Here is a 24,427-nt window from a genome sequence, read left to right as displayed (position 1 = left end):
TAAATTCCTTTAATTTTATTATTTGATTATGCTAGTTATAGAAAAATGTGAAGATACAGAAATATTCAAAGAAAATTAAAATTATCTACTATTTCTCTCCAAAATATGATAATAATATATTATGTGTTTCCTTTTAGCCTTATTATACTTACATACCATTTTAAAACAAAACTACTATTGTAAAAGGCTTACTTTTTTCCATTTTATATAGCAACCATTTTTTAGGACATTAAATATTACCTGAAAATATGATTTGTTGCTGATTGCTTTACGATCTAATTATAACTAAACCATAATTTACTTCTAATTATTGGATATTCAGATTGTTCTGAATATTTGCTATGATAACTAATAACAAATATTAGACATATCCCTTCATACATAATTTTATATGTATCTCTCACACAATTTTTTTTAAAAAATAGTTTTTAGTTGTCAATGGAACTTTTAAAAAAATGTATTTATATGCAGTGCTGAGAATTGAACCCAGTGCTTCACACATGCTAGGCAAGTGCTTTATCACTGAGCTACAACCGCAGCTCCTCTCACACAATTTTTTAAGGGGAAATTCTAAGGAGTACCAACAAAGTTTCATTAGTATTTTTAAGCCTTCTGATGCATTTTACCAGAACTTCCCTCCAAAAAGACTATACCAATTTACAATAAATACCCAGAGTCCCATTTCTTTCTTATATTCCTTGGCAACATAGGAAAGTGGATATTATCCTACAATCTTTATTGTTACAAACTGAATTGGGGGTGATGAGGTGAGAACGTTATCTTTTTGTTTTTTTTCTCCCAAATGTAAGCCTTACCCCATGTTTACTATTTATTTGCTTTTCTTGTGTGCTCTGAAAGAGTCTAAGTCTTTTAGGTGGAGTCTCCAATACACGCAATGTCTTATCTTTCTTTCCATCATGTTCTTCTTTTGTAGGCAAGGCACATGAAAGCTGCATGTCTTTCTCAAATCAAGCCCCCACCACCAGTTAAGCAAAACATGCAAAAATGACTAGAAAATCTTCTTCTGGGCAGCCATCTATTTTAATGTGTTGGTAATAAGAGGGCCATATTCTTTAGGTTATGGAATGTTCCTGACCATTCCATGGACCCTTACCTGAGGATGGTAGCAAGGAGTAAACTTTGGCTTTATTGGCATTTTCTTTCAGGGTCTTTAAAACTCGTTTCATTGAAACTGCTTCCTTGTGCTCCTTCCAGCAATCATAATTTGTTGCCATGGTGATGCCTATGTAGCAAATTCCAGCCTCTTCAGCAAGAACTACATCTGGAACCATGATTATATCGACAATATCTAAATCCCTGGTGCAGAACATGAAGCTTTCTGCCGAGAAGCTAAAACAAGGTCCTTCACTTATAACTACTCTCCCCTTTGAGTGACACTAGAGTGTCAGAACAGCTCGCCCATTGGAATATGACACACTGTTCTGGCACAGGAATGACTTCCATCATAGAAGGTCTGAGGCTTCATGGTGGTCCTGTTGATGAACTGATGACTGATAATGACCATATCATTGGGCTGAATCTCCTCCATCAAGGAGTTGCAAGCTGTCATCACTGACATGCATGAAGTCCTTTAGAGTCAAGATGTTTGCCTGGCAGATGACTTTTGAAGGCATGATGGTATGCTGCCTCCGATGTCTTACAAGGGGGATGCAATTCATATTTTTATCTTCTCTCAAATTAAGGCATCAGATGGCTTGCCAAATGGAGAATCCACATATTTTTCAGTTCTTCTTTCTAAAATTTCTGAACCATCTAGGCCTGTTCCACTAATTATTTCAATCTTCATGCCTGTGGTAGCAGTGCCCAAGGCCATGTCTGCACAGAAAGGAAGCTGTATGGGCAAGCGTGCAGGGCCTAGATGCTGGGCCTCATCTCCTTGTTTTCACTGCATTTCCAATTCAAGATGTAATTTAAATGCCTTTTTAAAAAAATACTTATTTTTTAGTTATAGATGGACACAATATCTTTATTTTATTTTTATGTGATGCTGAGGATTGAACCCAGTGCCTGGTAGGCGAGCACTCTACCTCTGAGCCACAACCCTAGCCCCCAATTCAAGATGTAATTTAACCTGTTCAGTATGATATAGTGTCCTTGCCAGGAATAATTGTTACCATATTGTATTGTAGTACAAATATATTTTACATTCAGGATCTCTTTGCCCCTACAAATAATTCTAAACCGTTGAGCTCTCCCCAGTTGGAGTTTATTCTCTCTTTTTTGGCCATCTATGCTCATCTACTTTCATTCACTGAAAGTTTTCATTACTGTTAGTGGGTTCATTTCTGTAAGCAACCAGCTCCTTCATCTACCACTCATTTCCATTTATTATTCTTTGTTTAGATTTTCTGTTCTTCCTGTTAACCTGGATCACAACTATATATAGGATCTCCCCAAAACACATGAAGAAAACCAGATAATCAAACTCTAAAGACTAAAATTGTTAAATATGTTTGGTACGTGAGAGAGTAACTCTAGCATCTTCCCTGAATGGGTTGCAGATGGTGTTGTCATCTAGCAGGTAAGCTTTGTCTCTTATTTCTGAGTACTCCATGATTTGGATCTACTGAGGCTACGAGTTACCAGATAGATAGACAGATTTAAAGGAAATACTGCCCCCAATATGCATTTAAAAATGTTTATCTGATGCACGCCCAAAGGGATGGAAGACAAATTCCGATTGTAAATGGATTTTTTAAAAAGTAGTCTATAAATACGTAATGAGTACACTGCATCTGGAAGTGAAACAACTAGAACTGGTACTCCACAAAGCTTTAAGTAACATATTCATGGATCCCTGTTTTCTACTGAATAGAATTCAGTCTTCAATATGTCATTCTCAATGTTCTGTACTTGATTCTAACCTAGGTTTTAAAAAGCCTTCTCTCACATTGATTCCCCTTGTAACCTTATGTTGTAAGTAAAGCAACAATAAATACTATAATTTGTTTATTATTCTCTGTAGCATTCACAATAACTTATTATGATTTCTTAAACTAAATGGGCTGAAGCAACTGTTTCATCTTTTGCCCATTAGAGTTTATCCTTGTCCTTCAAGGCTCAGTCCAAATGTACAACTGTGGTGAATGGAAAGATCAGTCAACTGGGATTTAGGAACTCTGCTTTCTTCTGTTTTTGTGACTACCTAGTGATAACTGTAATCTTGGCCATAACTCTTCTCTAGGACTCAGTTTCTGCTGATTTCTCACTTTCTTGGTTTCTGAACACCCGTTTATGGTGTTCTATCATCACCTACATTGCTTGGTCTTTAGAAAAACTGTTTCCTAACAATCTCTGCTAATAGAAAATGAGCTAATTTCTTAAAGCAGATTCTCAACACACAATTAAATTTATACCCCAAGTACAACAACACACATACGACAAATCTGAATGCTCTTCTGAATATCAAAATGATCTCAAAGAAGTATTTATACACACTTGATTATTCCTTACTGACATATGGTTGGTACTTATATGATTTGTATTTCATACATAAATTGGAGAGTTTCCTATAATAAAATGACATTTTTAAATACAGTTAATAGCTGGGCATGGTGGCACAAGCCTGTAATTCCAGTGACTCAGGAGGCTGGGGCAGGAAGATTGCAAGTTTGGGGCCAGCCTCAGCAACTTAGTGAGGCCCTAAGCAGCTTAGAGAGATCCCATTTTAAAATAAAAAATAAAAAGGGCTGGAGATGTAATTCAGTGGTAAAGAAACCCTGGGTTGAATCTCTAGTACCAAACCAAACCAAACAAAAACCAAAACCAGATAATAGCTTACTGCACATATAAACTACTCTAAAAAAATTATTGTTGGTTATGATTTAAAAAAAAAAAACTTACAAGTTTTTCTTTTTAAACATCATAACTGACAATGTTTAGAAATATTCCAAGAATTTTATATTGCTGTAGGGGAGGGGTTTGGAGAAATTGGTTTTTACTTTAAAATACTATAATTTTTACTTTTTAAAATTGCTTTTAGAATTAGTTGTATGTGTATCCAATTTTTTTGGGGGGGCTTACAAATGCATGTTTTTTTTTCATTTTTACTTTTACTATTATATATACATAATTTTAATGAGTATATATCTTTTTATTTTGTGGTACTGGGAATTAAATTACAGGGATGTTCTACCATTAAACTACATCTCCAGTCCTTTATTTTTTTTTTTTTTATTTTTTAAATTTTGAGATAAGGCCTCTTTAAGTAGCCCAGGCAGGTTGACCTCAAACTCCCTCAGCCTTGGGAGTCACTAGGATTACGGGCATGTACTTGACTTTAATAAACAAAACAGGAGGTACAAGTCAAGATTAAGATTAGGAACCAAAAGAGTGATAATTACTAAATCCAATAATTAAGGAACTAAGATTATTATTGTATAACAATTATTATATTTTTAAAATTATTAACTTGAAATAATGATATCAAGTTTTCTCTCTTATTTAATAAAGTCAACTCTAAGAAGTATTTGTGTCTTATATAATTAATCTGATAGGAAATTCTCCTTATTTCTTAAAATGAGAACACCAAATGTTATATATACTTTTAGTCAAATTTTACTTATACATAAATAAAACACATTAAAATAAACAAATATTTTAATCTGGAAAATACTGTGTCTGTAACAATTTTCACTATCCTTTCTACTCAACTCAATAAATTAAGGAGAAGAAAGTTCTCCTTCACTGAAATTGGTTTTGGTGACATAGTTATGACATGTCAAGTGAATTTGTAAACAGAGAACCCATTCGACACAGGTAGTTTCCCTAATTTTATCACTATTTTATTTCTTCTGTGATTTTTCACTATGAAAATTCTCACCAATACAGAAAAGTTATAATAATAGTACAAAGAAATTCCTACACCTAAGGCTTACATTTAGTAACTGGTAACATTTTGCCATAGATTTTTTTTCTCTCTTTAAGTGTGCACGTGCACACACACAGATTTTTTTGCATTTCCTTTTTTTTTTTTGGCTGAACCATTTAAAAATAAGTTGCAGAATCATGACACTTTTGTCCTAAATATTTCAGTATGCCTCTACTAAGAATAAGGACATTCTCTGACACACACCACAAACTATTATCATTATACCTAAGAAAATGAACAATAACTTCAAAATAGCATGTAGCAGCCAGTTGATACTTAAATTTCTTCCACTGTCCCAAGAATATTGTTCTTCACTACCTCTTACTTGAGACTATTCTTAGGTTCATACATTTAATTTGGTTGTTAGGAACCCTGTCTCTAAATCTTAAACCACAAAATAATTCTATAGCCCGGGACTCAGGTTCTAATGTGTAGAAAATAGAAAATTTTTCAAACCAATAGTAGTCTTCCTAAGCACATGGGTAACTGCTAAGAAAATCTTATTACTGTTATTATCTCTATGTAATCAACATATATGCTACTACATGATAAGCTTGCTAAGGGCAAAACTATTTGATTCCTCTTTGTAGCCTCCAATGTGCTACAAATAACAGACAGGGTTACACACTATCTGTTTACTAGGGTTACTATTTCCTGTGACTTTTATCTCCATAAATCTTTTAAGTGATTAAGAAAAGTTTAGGCAGAAGACAACCACATTGTCATTATTCACCTTGCAGTTTACTTGCTATGATGTGAAAAAACAAAACTAAGTTCTACATTCTGTACTTCTTTTTCTGTAGCAAACATGCTAAAAGGAGCTGATCAGGCATTATACATTAATAAGGAAGAAACTGAACACAAGCTACTTGAACAATCAGAAAATTATATTTTATTTTCTCTTTATTTCTTTTCTTCTTCTTTCCTTCTTTTTCCTTCCTTCCTGTGAAACCATAGCATCTCCCAGAATGAGTTGTAGCATATATTTAATGTCATTTATGAACAAAAAATATAATATTAGGAGACAATCTACAGAAAGGACCACAAAGATATACAAATTGATCAGCTTTGTGGTTTTATTTTTCTAAAAATTTCATGCTGGGCTATACAGTAGGTTTATAATGGCACAGATGTTATATGTTTGAGTTTCTCAAGCAGATAATGAAATCAGATAAAAGTTTCATTATAAAATAGGCTGGGATAAAAACCATAGTTTTTATGGGTTTAGAATGTAAGATCAGCTTATATAGTAGGCAATGAGTCATAATAATAAGCTGCATGTTTTTCTAATTGGCATAAAATGTCATGTATAGTAGCAAAGAGGTCAGCATGTAGTCTTTTATCTTTATTCATAAGTTGGGAACAGAGGAAACACTAATGAAACAGCAGATAAACCAGATGGCACTGAACACAGTCATAGAGGATTGACATATAGGTAGGAAAGAAAAATGTTTGGGTGAAATTACAAAAAATAAAAATCAATCAAATTAGGAAGATTGCAATTTAGAAAATGTTTAAGTAAGAACCTGTACATAGGAAAGCCAAAAACTGGTGCTTAAAATGACAAATCCAATGGAAACAGCTTGCATTGTAAATTAGTAAAACTAAGGCTGATACTAACTATAGATATAAAAAACATTTTATGAATACTGACAAGTAAGAGATTTACAACAGTTTCCTGATTGAGTGGATGTGAGTGGTGTGTTACTGGAGTCCTGAGCCAGAGTGTACCTGATTTTGTGCAGTCCCAACAAATCAGATCCAGCTACTCACCACAAAACCAAATGGAAAAAGTAATGGTGAAAGGCAAGAGAAGAATTTATTCAACATAGCTATAGATAAGGGGGAGTCAAACATCCTCAGCTCTGTCTTCCATCCTGAGTCAAGATTACTGACACGAACTTCCAGATTATACAGGGAAGTGAGTTCAGAAGTCTACACAGTTGAGCAGTCTTCGTTAAACTGTTGTCAGTCATTATCTCAGGATGCTGAGCAGAGCCCTGATGGCAGCAATAAGAAAGTTGCTCTTGTGTGAGCTCCTCACAACATGTTTATCAATCAGACCTGTGATTTTTGGAATACAAGGTGACCAGAGGAGAGAATGACTCAGAGAAAAGAACAGGTCAGGAAAGCAAGACAGCATGTTCCTTGAGTTTTTAAGCAATGGCTAGATACTTTTAGGTGCAACTTGTTGATCTGGAACAGGACAGTGTAAAAGCTGTCAGTTGATTATGGTGTCCCTCTGAGTCTTGAAAATATCTTAGTTATTTTTACCTTGATGCCTTCCATCTTGGAGGGAAAGAATTACCTGCTTAAAGTATCAAAGAAGACAGATGTAAATGAAGGCAGAGATGCCAAGCTTTTATCCTCCTTTCAGTTGCGTACTGGATATCTGCAGGCCCAAGCAGAGTCAGTGCTTTTAGCAAAAACAGCCTTAAAGTCCCTGTTAGTCAAGAGAAAAAATAGCCAATTCTAAGATTCCTTCCCAACCTAGCCCAAGGGAAGGAGCATGGCAGAATCTGTTAGGAATTCTCGGTCCAGGAACTTGGGGCACTCCTCTAACATAGAACACTTCTCTCCAAGTTATGGCAGTGGCCTAAAGGCTCTACAGGAATGCCACAGACTTTCCTATTTCTCCTACTTCTACTTCTAGAGCCATGGATTATCTCCCAGGTATTTGATATTTTTTTCAGTCTTGTAGAGGATTGTGCCCTTAACCTATGAACTTCTCCTGTTCTAGTAAGTGTTTCTGGCTAATATAAAACAATGTAGGATGGAAATAGGAGTAAAGGAAGGAAAAGGAAAAAAAAGGGTAGGATGGGCTCATAAACAGAAAAGAATAAATAAAAATATATTTATCTATACATAAACACACAAAAAATTTAAACCTAATGGTAGACCCCAAATTTGGTTCTTCTTATTTTTTTTTTAACTAAAGGAAAATACACCAAGTGGAGGGTTTGCATAATAGAGAATTAGGCTGGTCATTGTCCTGTTTTTCTTAGAAAACTTCTAAACCCTTGGACTTTCCTGAGTGATTGGAATGTCTTTGTTATTGATGGGAGGCTTTTTTTCTTTTCTTTCTTTTTTGTTTTAATATTTTTAGTTGTAGATGAACATAATACCTTTATTTTATTCATTTATTTTTTACGGTTATGAGGATCGAACTCAGTGCCTCACATGTGCTAGGCAAGAATATGCTAAAGAAATAACTCAGGATGGGGACTGGCCAGCCAGAAATACTAATCAGGTTAGGGTTTTGAGCCACAAGATATCACCCTAACCTCTGGGTTGTGGTTAATGATCTAATCAATCACATTTACTCAGTGAAATCTCAGTAAAAACTCTAAATACCAAAGCTCCTGTATGATTCCTTGGTTGGCAAAAGTCTTAGTACTATCACATATTAATGTGCTGGCAGAATAACACGAGCCTAGGGACAATGAAAACTCTGAATTGGGGAAATTCCCACATTTTGTTCTATGTGTTTTTCTTTGGCTTGTTTTGATTTGTATTCCACTGCTATAACTGAAGATAGGAAAGAAGAAATTAAAAAAAAAATAGGTAGAGAGGCAACATAAGGAAAGACAAGCAATAAATATTGTTTTAGAAGTTCTGTGTATTTTTCTAGGCCTGTCATTCCCTAAGTCAGTCTCTCAGACCCGACACTCCCAAATTCTTGGGAGATCTGAAAATCTCCCTTGTGCACTGTTAATTAAACCCTCAATAAGTAGATTAGGCAAAGAGAGATTCTATATTTTAGAAACCTGTAATTTAGAGGACTTTCTATTGATCAGATAATGGAAACTACATCAGCCTAAGGACCCTGAGAATGACCAGACCACAGAAAATTGTCTTGCCATCCACCAGAAGTGATATCATTCTTATATACCTTTCCATACCCACCCCTCATCAAGTTTTCTTTATAAAAGGAGCCAGGAACCATCAAAATGCATCTCTCACTCTCAAGATGGCCCACTTTCTCCCTTCAATATGTATCTGCTTTCCTAAATAAACTCGTGTCTAAGCCTTTGTCTGATATGTGCTGAAATTCTTTTCTGTCTCGAAAGCCAAGGACCTTGCTGGCCCTTAGCTAAATTCGGATCCTTTCCAGAGACCTCTTCTCCTATCATAGATTAACACGAGAGTCATAAAGGCAGTGTTCTCCTGAGTTCTGGGAAGCATGATAGCAAATTATTAAACCTGAGGGAGTAATGAGAATCGATGAATTTACAGTGGGCTGGTCACAGGTGAAGGTGGCCAGGGGATCCCTCACCTTATAGTTGGTATCTGAAGTAAGGACAGTCTTATAGAGGATTGTGCCCTTAACCTATGAAGTCTGACCTCTTAGTAGCTCGTGTTAGAAGTCACTGTAAGTATGTGAGAACAGTACACTATGTAATATAGTGGATGATGTACTAGTATAAACAGACCAAACATAGGGTTGTTTTTCACATTGGTTCTTCAAATAAGTTAACCCTTATACCAAAGCACATCTCAAAACAGTAAAATAGTACAAAGGTTTAAGAGTTGTCATGATGCATTACAAATATTTGCTCTCTTTTGATTGGATGCTGACAGTTTCAGGATACCTAGAAAAACAAACTTTCTCAAGCTTTCTTCTCTAAACATGGTTTTGGTAAATAATGGTTGGTTATGACTGGGGACTCAGAAAACAATGTTCTCCAAATATGGCATTTTTTTTTTGCATGCTGAGCAATGAGATCTAAAAGAAAATTAAAATGCCTTCAAAGCAGGTTCAGAATCAAGATGTCTATAACCTTATCTTATTTTCTCTATTTCAAATGCAGGGAGAGGCTTTCTGCAAAGTTGATTTATTTGGCTAAACTCCAGAACTGCCAAAGAAGAAACATTTACCTCTGGCTCCTTCCCTGAGCTCCTATCACAGAAGAAAGACTGAAGTCTTTCCACATATGGACAATTTTTTTTTTTTTTTGAGAGAGAGAGAGAGAGAGAGAGAGAGAGAGAGAGAGAGAGAGAGAGAGAATTTTTTAATATTTATTTTTTAGTTTTTGGTGGACATAACATCTTTGGTTTTTTTTTTTTTTTTTTTGTATGTGGTGCTGAGGATCGAACCCGGGCCGCACGCATGCCAGGCGAGCACACTACCGCTTGAGCCACATCCCCAGCCCATCCACATATGGACAAATTTTTATCACATACCAATGTCCTCTGTTTTGGCTTCAGAGAATCATTTACAATCCATTGGATATTCTGCAGTACCAATGGACTTTGTCTCAGGCCACTGTGTGTTCTTCTACTTCATTTGAGTTCCCCCCAAATCACTTACTACTCTCCTAAAAATTGTCTACATTCCTCATTTTTCCCCTCCTGTAGAAAAAGGGGTATTTTAAATTTCTGAGTCATGTTGGATAAACAGGTTATCAATATGAGATTTTCCCCTTTTTGCATACTAATAAATTTACATGCTTTTTCTTCTAGTTAATTGAAAGTCAGTTTATTCCGGTGAACAGTGGAATAAATTCAGAGGGCAGTGGGGAAATTTCCCTTCATCCCTATAGTCCTAATCTTGGCTTCATCTTTTCTTCACTTAGGTACTTTAAAATGCTATATTTCTGAGCCCTCCCATGGATACAGGGTCAGAGACGTCAGAAGATCATCAGCAAGTATTTGGGTTGACTGTCTTGGAAAAACTTCACAATCTTTGATGGGGTTTGGATGGTGCTATATCAACATATAGCTCCTTGGCCTCTGAGAAAACAGTAGAGGTAGGAAGTTCACCCTCACCCTCCTTTCCTGAAGCAGATCATAAAACCTTCTTTGAGAGGTGTCCTTCCTATTTCTGGAGGAAAGGAACATCCTTATCTCTGAAGACCAAGGGACAGTGAGAAGACTCTGAACAAACAGGCCTTGCTATGTGCCCCCTAGCTTTTTAACACCAGATCATATCCCCTTTGTCTAATACTACTCTACACCTACACATTTCTTCTTCAGATTTAATAATAAAACACACAGGTTTCCTTGTTTATTTGGGTCTCCAGTTCCTTATAAAGGTTCTTGTTTCAAGTGGAACTTTCATCAAATAAATATATATGCTTTTCTCTTGGTAATGTGGCTTTTGCTTTAGGGATCTCAGGCATGAATCTACAGAAGGCAAAGCTATAGTTTGGATCTGTAATATTTTTCAAAGGTCCATGTGTTAAAGGCTTGGTTACAGTTTGGCATTATTGGGGGTTGGTAGAAACTTCAAGAAGTAGAGCCTACTAGGAGGTTTTTAGGTTATTGGTTATTGGTAGAAACTTCAAGAAGTAGAGCCTACTAGGAGGTTTTTAGGTTATTTTTAGGTTATTGGTGTGCCCTTGAAGGGGAACTATGGGATCTTAGTCTCTTCTTCCTCTCTTTTGCTTCCTAGCTGTTATGTGAGTGGTTTTGCTTTGCCATGCACTCTAGTCATGATCTGCTACTTTGCTGTAAGCCTAAAAGCAATGGGTCTAACTGATTATATAGTAGAACCTTAGAAACCATAAACAAAGTAAACCTTTCTCTTAATAAGTTGATTATCTCAGGCTTTGTTATAGTATGGGAAAGTTGACCAACATAGATGAGTAAAGAAATTTCCTCTTCTAATTCCCAAAGGCAAACTGGAATGTGAATGGAAAATAATTTAATTCTTACTCAAAAATGTCTAGAGACTAGCCATATAGCAGACCAAAGAGTTCATTAAAAAATAATTTCTAATCCTCACCCCACCCTCCCAATAGCAACTACTGGCTTTCAAAGTTGTGCTTCACATTTCATGGTCACAATTTTTTAAAAAGTATTAAATTTTAAGTAAGGTGTTACCAGATGCCTTCCTGATTGGGTGGGTGTCAGAATACTTTCCAAAGAATATGAGGCAATGAATGACATACTTTGCTAGCACATACAGTACTCTAAAGTCAAACTTCTGGCAGAATGTAGGAGGTAACTAAATGTAGCAATTTATTGATAAGATTTTCATAGATAAATCAGTTATGAAGTCAAGATTAAATAACACCACTACCACCACGTTTTGGAATTTACCTAAGACAACAAATTGGTAGGGTCAATTGTCTCTTAAGCTAGTCCTCATTTAAACAAATGAGTGTGTGTGTGTGTGTGTGTGTGTGTGTGTGTGTGTCTTTTTGAACTCTACGAAAGGAGGGCAAACATCCATCTTAACCAAAGTAGTGCTTAATCACTAAGATACTAATTAAAACAAAGCAGGGGGAGAAGGCACCCCATTTCTGGTTAGGAAGAAGAAAATCCCAAAAGAAGAAAGTACAGGATAATGGGGGAAAAATCACAACTTATTTTGAGTCCAAAGAACAGAAGTCACAAGGCAACCAGACAAACAATTTCAAAAGGTGGTAAGAGTCTCTGAGGAAAGACAGGGATGTATGAACTATTTCACGTTTGGCAGAGCATGGGAAGAAGAGGAAGAAAAATATCTGAAATTAAAGAACTCTAAAAGGTTGAATTCCTGGAGGTTATAAACACAAGGCTCAATTTTTCTACAGGTTTCCTCCAAGTTTTCAGGTAAAGACTTGGGGAACAGCAAAGAGATATGAACAAGAACCCTTTAATGGTGAATAGGCACAAAATCCAGCTGGCTTCCTGGGACCATTTCAGCATACAAAGCCAAGCTATTGGTTGCTGGGAGAAGACAAAAAACCTGCACTGATACAGAGCAGAGGTGTGCTACTACTGGGGGTGGGGGGCAAGAATGCTGAGAGGTAATATATTACTCTTGAGTGCTTTCCCTAGAAGGTATCTAATATGCAGTAGTATTCTGTGGTATAAGAACAGGATGTAAAGAGGCTGAAGAAACTGTAGCTTGTTTGTCAAGCATGTACTATGATGTACTTTTCTCAGAATATTCAAAAAAGCTATAAACAAATATTTGGTTTAAAGGATGCAAATATTAAAGAATTAAATATTTAAAATGTCTGACCATGAAGGCCTGCTCTTTTAAAAGGCAAGGTACATGTGGCCACAAGCTGATGGAATGACAGTTGGAACAAAGGGCAGATGAGACCTACAGCAGCACTTCTTGGTCACTGTGTTCCCCTAATATGTCTAGGGAATAGTAAAAGTCCAAAGTGCATTTACATTTTGTTTACATGCTGGGATTATAAAAAAGCCTCTCAAGAAATGGGATAAAAAACATGAGCATTGGGGAATGTCAGAGGAGGAAAAGCCTTGAAGAAGGATCAATTCTGCAACAGTTTAGAGTTTAGGATTTTCTCAAGATTTAGCCGTCAATAAGAGTTCATGATAGAAAACAAAATGGATGTTCAACATAATGGGAATTTAGAAAGTAACAGAAATTTAAAATTTCGTTAATCAGATGCAGAAAAACATCTGTACTATTGATACAAATGAATCACAAAGTACTAGCTTTCTTCTGAAGTGACTGACTTACAATGCCAGAACCCAGGCTTCATGCCAAATGGCAAAGCCTCTCATACATGGAATGCAGATGAGCCTTTGCTCAGACATTCAGAGTTTGCCTTCCCTGCATGGAGAGTGGCACTTCAGCTACCACTGGTGAAACAGGGGCCAGAGATGTCTGTTTGCAGTCCATTCTCCATTTTTTATCCCCCAGTACACAAAGGAATCAGCGAACTTAAAATAACATTTAGGTGAAAACACTGATTGGGATACCCTAAAACACTATTTATTCAGCAAAAAAATTTCCAAAGGTTGAGAAGTTTAGTATCAGGGCATTACAACTTATGACTTCTATTTGGTCATAATCTTGAATTCAAAATAGATTTAAATCTTTCTCACCTACTGACAAAAATGTTTCTAATCAACAGTTGATATAATTTTCAAGTACTTCAACATTGTAGCTAAAGTTAATTATTCACAGAATCCAAATCTTTCCCCTAAATCATTTCCGTTAACCTTTTGAATCACTCTAAATGTCTTCACCTTCTTTGACCACTTCCAAATTATTTGTTTGCCTGCAGTTATCATTTTAGAGACTCACCTCAGATATCACCTTCTCCAAAATCTCTTCCCTTCCCTTTGAGAAAAGCCATGAGATTCTGGACAACAGCATTCAAGCAGAGCAAAAGGAAGTACAAAGGCAAGAGCTCTGTGTGTCTGAGGAACAGAGACATGCCAGTGTGGCTGAAGCTCAAGAGGAGAGTAGGTGAGAAAGCAGATCACAGAGTCATATACCATACCAGTTCCTGAGACCTTGGTAGAGAGTCTGGATTTCTATACTAAATAAATTTGAAAGTATTGGAAAATTTTGATTACTAGAGTTATGATTTGAATAACAGAACATTATATAAATTATTGAAACAGTCTTCAAATTGTCTCAAACCGAGGCAGGCTAATAATACCATCTCCTCTTGTTCTTTCTGCCATTTCTTTTTTCTTTTGACAGTAAGATGGTATTTTCATTTTAATCATACTCAGTGTTACCATAAAAGCTTATTTTCCCTATCATACCCTTTATTCTATCTGATGTAACATTCAATGTCTGGAATCAAAATATAAAAAGCTCAGTAAATTTCCACTAGTTTAAGGATTAAGGGACAAGTTTGGTTAACAAAGTAAAATAGAAACAAGAATAAATTTTGTATAGATATTGATATCCAGCTTCAACTACTTTCTTTTTTTTTCTTTAATATTTATTTTTTAGTTTTAGGTGGACACAATATCTTTGTTTTCTTTTATGTGGCGCTGAGGATTGAACCCAGTGCCTCACGCATGCCAGGCGAGCACGTTACTACTTGAGCCACATCCCGAGCCTGGGCTTCAAAGTGGAACTACCTGCAACTTAAATAATTCAGCCCTCTGACCAGGAATTAAGTAAAAATTTATCATTCCCTTGCAAAAGAATTCACTTTAAAGTATTAAAAGATGCTAAACAGCACTTTTAATACTTAAAAGGAAAAAACTGATATATTTCCTTGAATTTGATAACCTGAGAACTTGAATTTGTTAGCAACATACTCACAAAATGTTCTTAATAAACAAAATACACAGAGAGACAGGAATAACTGTACCAAAATAAGGATCATCAATGGCATAATACTTTCTTAAAAAAACAATTGATAAAATCCCTCTTTTTTCAGCAGTTTATGAGAAAGTTAACATTGTCACTGTATCAAGGATCTTAATAAATTAATAAGAAAAGACTGCTCATGAATAAATGACTAAAGATAGTAAAACAAAATATCCAGAGAGAAATTTCTCCCCCCTCCCTTCTTCTTCCTTTGGGGTGCAAGGGAATGAATCTAGGGTCTCACACGTGCTGGGCAAGTGCTCTATCACTGAGATATATGCCCACCGGCTACGAAGAGATATCTTAACTGGGTGATTATACTTCTCCAAATCCATGAGATCTGATCTGACTAATATCTCACCTTCTTGAAAGACATCAGTACCTCCCACCCTTTCTGCAGTGATAAAGGCAATAACCATCTGCTTCCTACAAAGGATGGAAAGACAGTATTTTCTTCTACTTTGAGTCTTACTGGGGTAGCTTTAAAGAGTAAGGAAGAGACAGAACAGACAGAAAATATATATATATATATATCTCCAAGACAGAAAAACAATGACACAAATTTAACCATTTATATCATCACAATGAAAAAAGAAGGGTGGAAATATAGAATGAAAAGAAAACTGAACTGAATCACATGAAAATCCAGTTTTTAATTTTTATTAAAGATAGAATATAATCTAGCTTAGCAAGAAGAGGTTAAAAAAATGAATTGGTGGCTATGAAAGACTGCACAAATATCCATCTTTTCAACTAAAGATGGCATGTCCCATTGTATTACTACCTGACAGAGAAAGTATTTTCCTGCATAAACTCAGGGTCAGGTATAGTAAGTATTATGGCTCTCTAAAGACAGAGGAAACTCTGAAAACATACTATCTTCAAGTTTTAAAAGAAGATAAAAGAAGCTTAGGTCTAGGGGAATAAGAAAGTCCTACCTACTATTGACTAAGAAAAGAAGAAATCAGATTTTATTTAAAAAATACAAAACATTATTTTTTTATTTATGTCCTATTTAGCAATTTTTAATTTTAACAAATGTCAGTTTACAAAATGTCACATTTGCTTAGGAAGGAAGACCAAATTTGAAAAAGAATCCTGGTATAATCAGAAAGAGAACGGTGCTTTGGTTTGAAAAATGGGAGTTGCTTTCCTGTCTATAGTATGTAAATGTGACTGCGTACTTTTCTCTTAATATCTTTGACTTTGTTTCTCCAACTGCCTTATTGATTTCACAGTCAATGTATATACAAAATGTCATGTAAATTTTAAGGTACTGTTGAGAAAGTGCAAAGTGGTAAATTTTAGGGTTCAGATTAATAATTTTTCAGGTTGTGTTTATATTTGTTTCTCAATGAAAACATCAGTTAATCTTAAGTTTAAAATCACTAAATGGTCATTTAAACTAATGATCTCTGTTGGAGCACTAATGACAATGTTATATTCAATGGGAAATATGTTTGGGGAACATTTATTCTAGTTGCAGTATTAGAACTTATGTTAGAAAGTTAGAAATTATATAAAAAGGTATAATTGTAAATTGATATTTTACTTTGAGGTGATCTATACACAATAATTTGATTCTTTACAAAAAGTCTCTAAAATCAATAAAGAAAAGTGGCATGAGAAAGAAAAATCTTTTCAGTGGGAGACAGGTAATTTCATTTTGTTGTTGCTTTATTGTGGGCAGGGGGAGGTGAGACATATGAAATAGAATTAAAAATTTTCAAAAAAGTTTCACCCCAGAGGATCAAATTGCCATATAGGTTAAAATTTTCATAAAATGTTTATAGTTTTCATGAATGTTGACTGAAGCTGACATTTACAATAGTGATTTAAATACATTTCTCCTCTTCTATACAGTTACATAGATGTTTTCCCTTTTCCCAATTTAGTTAAGTTATATCTTCCTACTGAAAGCTTATGAATGCCCTGTTTTCTTCTGTAGGCAGGTGGAAAAAGAAGTTATTATTTTTTTTTAATTCTTAGGTGAAAAATGTAACCCAGCGATTAAGGATGTCTGCCTTTGCTATTTTATATCTTTCTTTAAAATCAGAGAGATCTGACTATACATAGAAATCCCAAGCCAATAGTTCAGGATTAAATTTAAGTTAATACTTCATGAGAAAGACTCAGAGAAGATACAAAAGTGAATATGACAGTCCTAATCCTTAAGAAACATTAATTCAGTAAAGAAGGCAAGTTTTTAAACAACTAACTGTAATTGAAAAGCCAAATAAAATTGTGTGGTATTAGAGCTTTGAAAAAGATATTAATTCTGACAGGTGGCATCAGGGAAACGTTTCTTTTAAAAATGTGACATTTGACATTGTGCCTTAAGACATGTATCTACCCAGGAAGAGAGAGTGCTGGCATTATTGGTTGATGAGGCAAAGTCCTTAAAGCACTTAATACACAAGAGTAAATGTGAGACAAGTATTATTTTCACTAGAGTACAAAATCCACAAGGGCAGGGACCATTGTTTCTTTCATCCTCGGTTATATCAATAGCATGAACAATGTCTGGTGTAAAATAAATATATGTTGAATTATAAATGAACTGAACACTGTACAGTTGAAAGAAGGAAGGACGAAGGCACTGGAAATGCAGCTTGAGCCTGGGAAAGCTTAAGAATATGTGAATGATAAAGAATACTATAAGTTTTTGAAGAAGGAAATAAACTGATCTCCTATTTATTTTTAATGTTACATTCTGCAGGCCATGTCAGCTAATTGAGAAAGTGAGTGAAGAGACAAAGGAGCTGGGGCTGTGGCTCAGTGGTAGTGCACTTGCCTGACATGTGTGAAGCACTGGGTTCAATTCTCAGCAATGCAAATAAAAAAAAATAAAGGTTTATCAACAACTTAAGAGAGAGAGAGAGAGAGAGAGAGAGAGAGAGAGAGAGAGAGAGAGAGACAGACAGACAGACAGGAAAATAAAAGGTGCCAGGATTGCAAAGGATATGGATATGGGACTTGGGTGGAACTGATAGGACTTTACATATGACTTATGTGTAGAGGTGAGAAAAAGGAATGAGTTAAAGATGATTCTAGAAATTTCCAAACCAAATGACTAGGAGAATGGTGGTATTACTATGTAAGTAAAGGAGAACAGGTAAACAACAATTTTTTCTACAGGAAAAAAGAAAGTTCAGTGCCTAGGCTTATTAAATATAAGTGCTGGCTAGAAATTCATATTGAAAAGTTTAAAATAAAGAAATTTAGACTTGGGGTTCAGAAGTGAGCCAAGATGAAAGCTCTATGTGGACTTAATCAAGATATATGCTCTGATTGCCTATTCTTCACAAGCACCAGAATTTAAGCCATCAGCATAGCAATGGTTGTTATGAATGGGAGATAAGTCATTGGGAAGCATTTAAATATTTAAGAAAAAAATGGATAAAAGAACCATTGTATGTAATTAAACTAGACAGATGAGAAATAAGACTATTGCACAAATATCAAGGACAAGTTTTTAAGAAGGAAGCTAAGGGAAGAAGGTGTACAAATTATTCAAATCCTCAAAAATTTTTCCTAATTTAGTGGTTCCTTTCAGAATATAGTTAAAAAAAACTTTAAGAAAGCATCAAGTGGAAATCAAACTTTTCAAAAAAGAAAACTGGGAACATACACAAATCTTACAAATGCTAAGAAGTTGGTGAGGTCTCAACAAAAGTGGAAAAAGAAATATCATTCTGACCTTAAATCTGCCACTGCAACTTTCAGTGAATCATTTGGACTCTTTATCTCTAGCCACTCTTACTGAAACAGGGATTTTTTTTCTTTTTTTTAAACAAGAGGTTCTGGGAAAAATACCAACAAGAATTTAGGAGTATAGCGAAGGCCTTGGAAGGATGTTTAAAGACTAGTTCCTGTTCTCAAAGAGGTTAGAAGGTTATTTTTTAATTAAAAGCAAACCATGCAATAGTACTTAAAGTAAATGCTTTACTTAAGAGTTTCAATTTAGAGAATAAATATTAAAAAATGATTTGTGTACAAGTAATCATTGAGGCAGTTCAGGAGAGTAAATGGCATAGATAAACTCTAGTTTGAAGATTTTCCCTCATAGACTTGAGTTATTATCCTGTTGATGTTGAGTTGAGTTTACTCAAATATAGACCAGATTATATGTCCATATAGCAACAATAAAACAATCTGGTTGGTTTAAGTTACATATCCCAGAAGCTAAACTAAAATTCTGATTAATAGCAACATAAGGGAAAATAATCAAGCTATGATAAAGCAAGTGGCTTTATAAATCTCTGGGTGTGTGATTCTCCTGGGATAAATTGTTAGAGAATATGGACCATGGACATAAACATCTTCAGGACTTCCAGTATCCACTTTCTAATAAAAACAAACAAACAAAAAAGAATTCCAATATATGATAAAAAATACCTTTCAGGAATGATATGCCAGTTTGCATTCTTTTTTAAAAATATTTTTTAGTTATACATGGACACAATACCTTTATTTTGTTTATTTATTTTTATGTGGTTCTGAGGATAGAACCCAGGGTCTCACATGTGTGAGGTGAGTGCTCTATTGCTGAGCCACAACCCCAGTCCAGTTTACATTCTTAATAGCAGCTGAAGAAGTGCTTATTTCTTAACATTTTTGCAATCATTTAGTATTATTTTCAAATCTTGTTAACTTGACAGAAGAAAAAAATAAATTGTGATTTCGTAGAATGTTGTCTCATTTGACCATTTAGACTTCTTTTTATTACTGATTTGTAGAGTTCCTTATATACATAAAAGAGAAAGATCCTGTAGTCACTGATAACTCCAAAAGAAGGATTACCCAAACCACCCTCATGCTTCTACACTACATAATATAAAATAGACTGGCTGCAAATTCAGTCCATTTTCCTGCTGCTTGGCAAGTCACTGGCAGGCCACTGTTAGCTCCTTTGCTTTCCCAATCTCCAATTCAGGCCTGAATCCTCTCTTTCCCTGTGCAGACCTGTCAGACCATAAGCACCCAGGACACAGTGAATCTACAAGGCATGCAAGAAGATGACTAAATAAATACTAGCCTGGCATGGCATGGCCAAAAAAGGGCAGGAACAGACACATTTGTTTTAAAGACAGCTCTCCTTCTTATACACTAAGTGGTCCTAGGCCAGCCAATCTTTGGACACAGTTTTATCATCAATAGAATGGCATTTAATAGCTACTGCAGAGGACTATTATGAAGCAAAGACCTAATGCAAGGCATGGACTATGACTAGCACTAAGTAAATGTTAGCTTCATGTCTCCAAGTTGGTATATGCTTTTTCCTAAAATTTGACAGCTTTATATGGATTTTTTACATAGCTACATTTACTATCTTTTCTTCATGTCACTCTGATAGGCAATAAGGACACATCAGTGGGTCTTGATTACTACAAAGTCAACTTTCCTGGCACTAAAAGAGTTTCTGCAATTTAAACTCAAGATTACCTCTTTAAGTCTGTCTCATACTCCTCCCCATAAAATTTTTTCTAGTTCAGTAAGAGTAGCTTTATTCATTTTCCCCAAATATACCTGGAACATTCAAATCTGTATGCTTTTTCTCACTTTTCTTCAATTCTCCAACTCTCCAAATTCCAAGACACATTATTATTATTTTTTATTATAATCTAATATTTATTGAATGCTTTCTATGTGCCAGGTATTATTCTAAGTCTATTACATGCATTGTTTTCACTTTATCTTCACAAGCTCTACAAGATATTCTATTATCTCTGTTACCAAGAATACATATTTGGCTTTCTTCTCTAACAGATTGTACAGTCTTGCAATATAAACTATGCCTTCTACTTCTTTGTATAATCATCAAGAAGGAATTCAATGAGAATGTATGAATTGATTACATTTTCATTCATATTTTGTTCTTTCAACTGCTATAATGCTCACTTTCATCAAACCTATTATGCTGTCAGATTATAAAGTAAGTAAACAAGATTATCCAAATTTTGTAGACATCTCTAAGGACCCAAGACTATTTACAGACATAGTAAAGATTCTGCATGCTGAAGAACAGCAACAGTTTAAGTAGTAGAGTGTGAGTTCTTACAAAGAAATCCTTGGAATTACTAAGATCATGAAATGAGCTTAAGTGAGAAAACTCATGGGTATTAAAAATCATAAAAGTGAGAACAAACAAAATTAATAAAATGTGACAGTACAGTCACCATTGTTTTGTAGTTCGCATAAGATATCATAATAGGGTGATAAGAGAAACTCAGCAAGTCCTTTCTCTTCACTGGATTTATCATACAGGGAAAGCACAATTTTTCTTGCATGTAAGCCAAAGCCCCGTAATATCATATCTCCTTTACCGGGAGAAATAATCATTTGGGCTGCTTATAAAATAAAATGTGCTTCAAGGGACTTTTTCAAATTATATGTCTATGATATTATGGGATTTATTTTCCTTCTAGGTCTCCTGGGTTTATAGCACAAACATTTAAATCAAACTTCTTTTCATAATGTTCCTAGCCAAGTCTAGAATACAAGAAGATTTATAACAGACTGATAAAGAAGAGTAAGTCAATCTGAAGATTAAATAAAAATAACAGAAAACTGAGTACTTTTAAACAAAATTAATAACTTAAAATTAATTTATGGTTAACTTATTAAAATGAAAAATTTCATACCTTGAGTGAATTGTTACCTTTTTTAAAGATTAAAGATACTGAGGTTTTCAAATTAGCTTGCTTATGATTAAGGATGAAAGTGAGAACAGCTACTATGTTAGATTTTTAAATCATTTGCTTAATTCATATGAAAGAATAAAAGAAATGCCAGTGTGGAGCACATTCTAGTGCAAAGGAGAAAAAAAGGTTAATCAATTCAATTCAATTTTAGCTGAGGGCATTTTTCCACGACTACTGAACCCTAGCATGTGTCAGGCAGCTAAAATTACACTAAAACATGCAAGATCTGTTATTTTAGAGATAATCCAGGAAGCAAACAAAGCCAAAAATTCTCTCTATATTTTTAACATGAAATGCTTACATTTTTAGTCAGGTGTATATGTATTTTTTCTCTGTTAAGACTTTCATGTATAGGTCTCCTCTTTTGAGTAGTTTGAGTTTCCATAATAAAAAGTAGAAAAAATGAACAATAATAAAAATGATTTTGTATATATTTCTAATACACTATTTGCCCTTTAAAACAATTCTTACCAGTCTCTGCTTCTGAAGCTCTTCTCTAAGAATTCTATCTTCTGGCAAAACATCACACAACAAAAAATAATTGTCTTGTTCTTCTGTTGAGAGATAAGGAAAGTAAATGAGAAAATAGATATTTCCAAGTTTTTTTTCTAGAAGAATTTATTTCTTTAAAAATGTTTGCATACATGTGTATGACTGTGCATGCCTGGGTGCACATACAGTAGGATCTAGTACAGAATCTGTTTTAGCTTTATTCCAATTTAGGCAAAATAAACACAGCAATTTAACTTCAGTCATCATAAAAGGGAGAGCAATTGTAATTTGAGATAGTAAGATTATTCCTTTAAAATTTTTGGAATGCAGCGAAAATATGGTACCAAGATGTATACTTACCAAGTGGAGCTGTGGAATTGATTCTTATAACACTACAAAAATCTGTGATGGGCTGTTCAGTGAACCTTTTCTTCCAATATAAAATGTACCTTAGAATAATAATTTAAAAAAGGGTTGGTGAGAAGACTCAATATGCTACTTTCGTAGAATAATAGGATTATATAAGAACATTTCATTTTATCCCAAAGCAACAAATAAAATTCTAACTGAATACTGCTAGAAAATTTGTGAACACAAAAGCAGTGAAGCATTGTAGAAATATGAAATAAATACTTAATGAAATGAAATTACCCTGTAAAAGCATAAACATGATTAAACTTTATCCCTAAATTCAATAAACAGATATATAGGACAGTTAAACTGAGTTACTTTAACATGATAATGAAGTTTTCTAAAATAATACATGAGTTTATATGTATTTAAAATGCAACAAATAAATAGGCTTCTGACACATTCTGCAATAAATAGAAAGTTGAGTGTTTATCTTATAAAAGAACAGAGGTCATAAGAATAATAAAATGAAAAATCAGTCTACGTTCAAAATCTATATAACAAGAGAAAAATTCCATATGTCCACATCATGTTTGAAAGAAGTCAAATTTAGCCTTTGGAAAAATAGCTGAGCTTACAATTCTTATATCTAATGAGCAGATTTAGAAGCAGTATACAGGTTGAATTTAAATGCAACTCATAACTCACAGACCTATATATCTGATGAAAGAGGTAATAAGATGACAGGATTCAACAAGCTATGTTTCTTTTCATTTACTTAACAATATATATATACTGGCAATTGCAATTTTATTTGCCAAATGGTACCAATAAGAGAATGTGGTCTTCTTGGGGAGAAAGGAGTTGGTAAGGGTTGACTCTATAGTTGATGATTTATCAGATTATGCAATGATGGATAAAAACAGTAACTTAAACCAAAGAACCAAAGACCAGTAAAAGATATGTGGTCTTGAAATCGTTTCTTTTTAATATTTATTTTTTAGTTGTAGTTGGACACAGTACCTTTATTTATTTATTTTTATGTGGTGCTAAGGATCGAACCCAGGGCCTTGCATGTGCTAGGTGAGTACTCAACTGGTGAGCCAGAACCCCAACCCCTGAAATAGTTTTAATGGTGTAAAAAACAGTACATAGAAACAATAGGAATTTGGACATTTAAAAATGGCTTCATATATACCTACCAGTGTTTTTCATATAGTAGGCCCACAACAAATGTTTTAAAGTAGTATGAGAGTATTTGAAGATTCTTGCTAAGTTTTCTAAGTAGCCTCCTACTTGACATATTTGTTTCTCATTTTTATTCTTTCCTCCCTTTTTCTTAACATTACTTCTACAATTCCATGGTTCTCTAGAGATAAGGCATTACTATATTAGAAAAAAAAATCATGCTGGAGAAAGGTCTGAGAAAAAGAGAGAATCAAGATATAAGCTGACATAAAATGTAAATAAGTATTTAATTATAAAAGGAAAGAAATGAATGACTAATGTATAAGAATAGATCCATATTTTACTTCTTTCTTCTCACATAAAACCACATTATTAACCCTGATGGATAAGTAAGAGGAGAAATCTTCCCATATGGAACAGTACTGAGCTTCATCCTAAGAGATAAAAAAAAATGCTGATCTTAGGCTCCAGCTCAGCCTGAAACCACAAATACTATAAATGATGCACTGTTGCTCTGTAGTTCTCATTGGCTTCCATAATAGCAGTCTCAGAACAGACAAAAAGGCAAATTTATCTATCAGAAGCTCTTAACATTATTTCCTATGCCAGCTTCAGCACCTTTCATTTCTCAGTATTCTACACAGCTACTTTAGTTCTTTTCTCCCATGAGAAGCAAAAAAGGAGAAAGAAAAGGCTTAAGAGAATAATAATGACATTCCTTGACCTTTACTTATTTTCTTCTCGGCGTATCTTTTATTACAAAGGGTTGACAGGGAT

At 34.4% G+C, this 24,427-nt stretch overlaps 1 protein-coding gene and 1 pseudogene across 1 annotated transcript in view; both read right to left on the bottom strand.

Moving 5' to 3' along the window:
- The window catches only part of Znf277 (zinc finger protein 277), a 123,505-nt gene that overhangs the window by 27,613 nt on the left and 71,465 nt on the right, over window positions 1-24,427 (bottom strand). The window contains exons 3-4 of the mRNA XM_026408250.2: window positions 22,472-22,560; window positions 22,091-22,173 (exon numbers count right to left, since the gene is read on the bottom strand). Coding sequence (XP_026264035.1) covers window positions 22,091-22,173; window positions 22,472-22,560 — 172 coding nt within the window. The remainder of the gene's footprint in view (window positions 1-22,090; window positions 22,174-22,471; window positions 22,561-24,427) is intronic.
- LOC113196367 (S-methyl-5'-thioadenosine phosphorylase pseudogene) lies at window positions 1,042-1,834 on the bottom strand (annotated as a pseudogene).

This window comes from Urocitellus parryii, chromosome 3 (assembly GCF_045843805.1).
Source record: "Urocitellus parryii isolate mUroPar1 chromosome 3, mUroPar1.hap1, whole genome shotgun sequence".
Lineage (NCBI taxonomy): Eukaryota > Metazoa > Chordata > Mammalia > Rodentia > Sciuridae > Urocitellus > Urocitellus parryii.
Note: the sequence above shows the minus strand (reverse complement) of the source record. Positions and strands in the feature narration are given on the sequence as shown.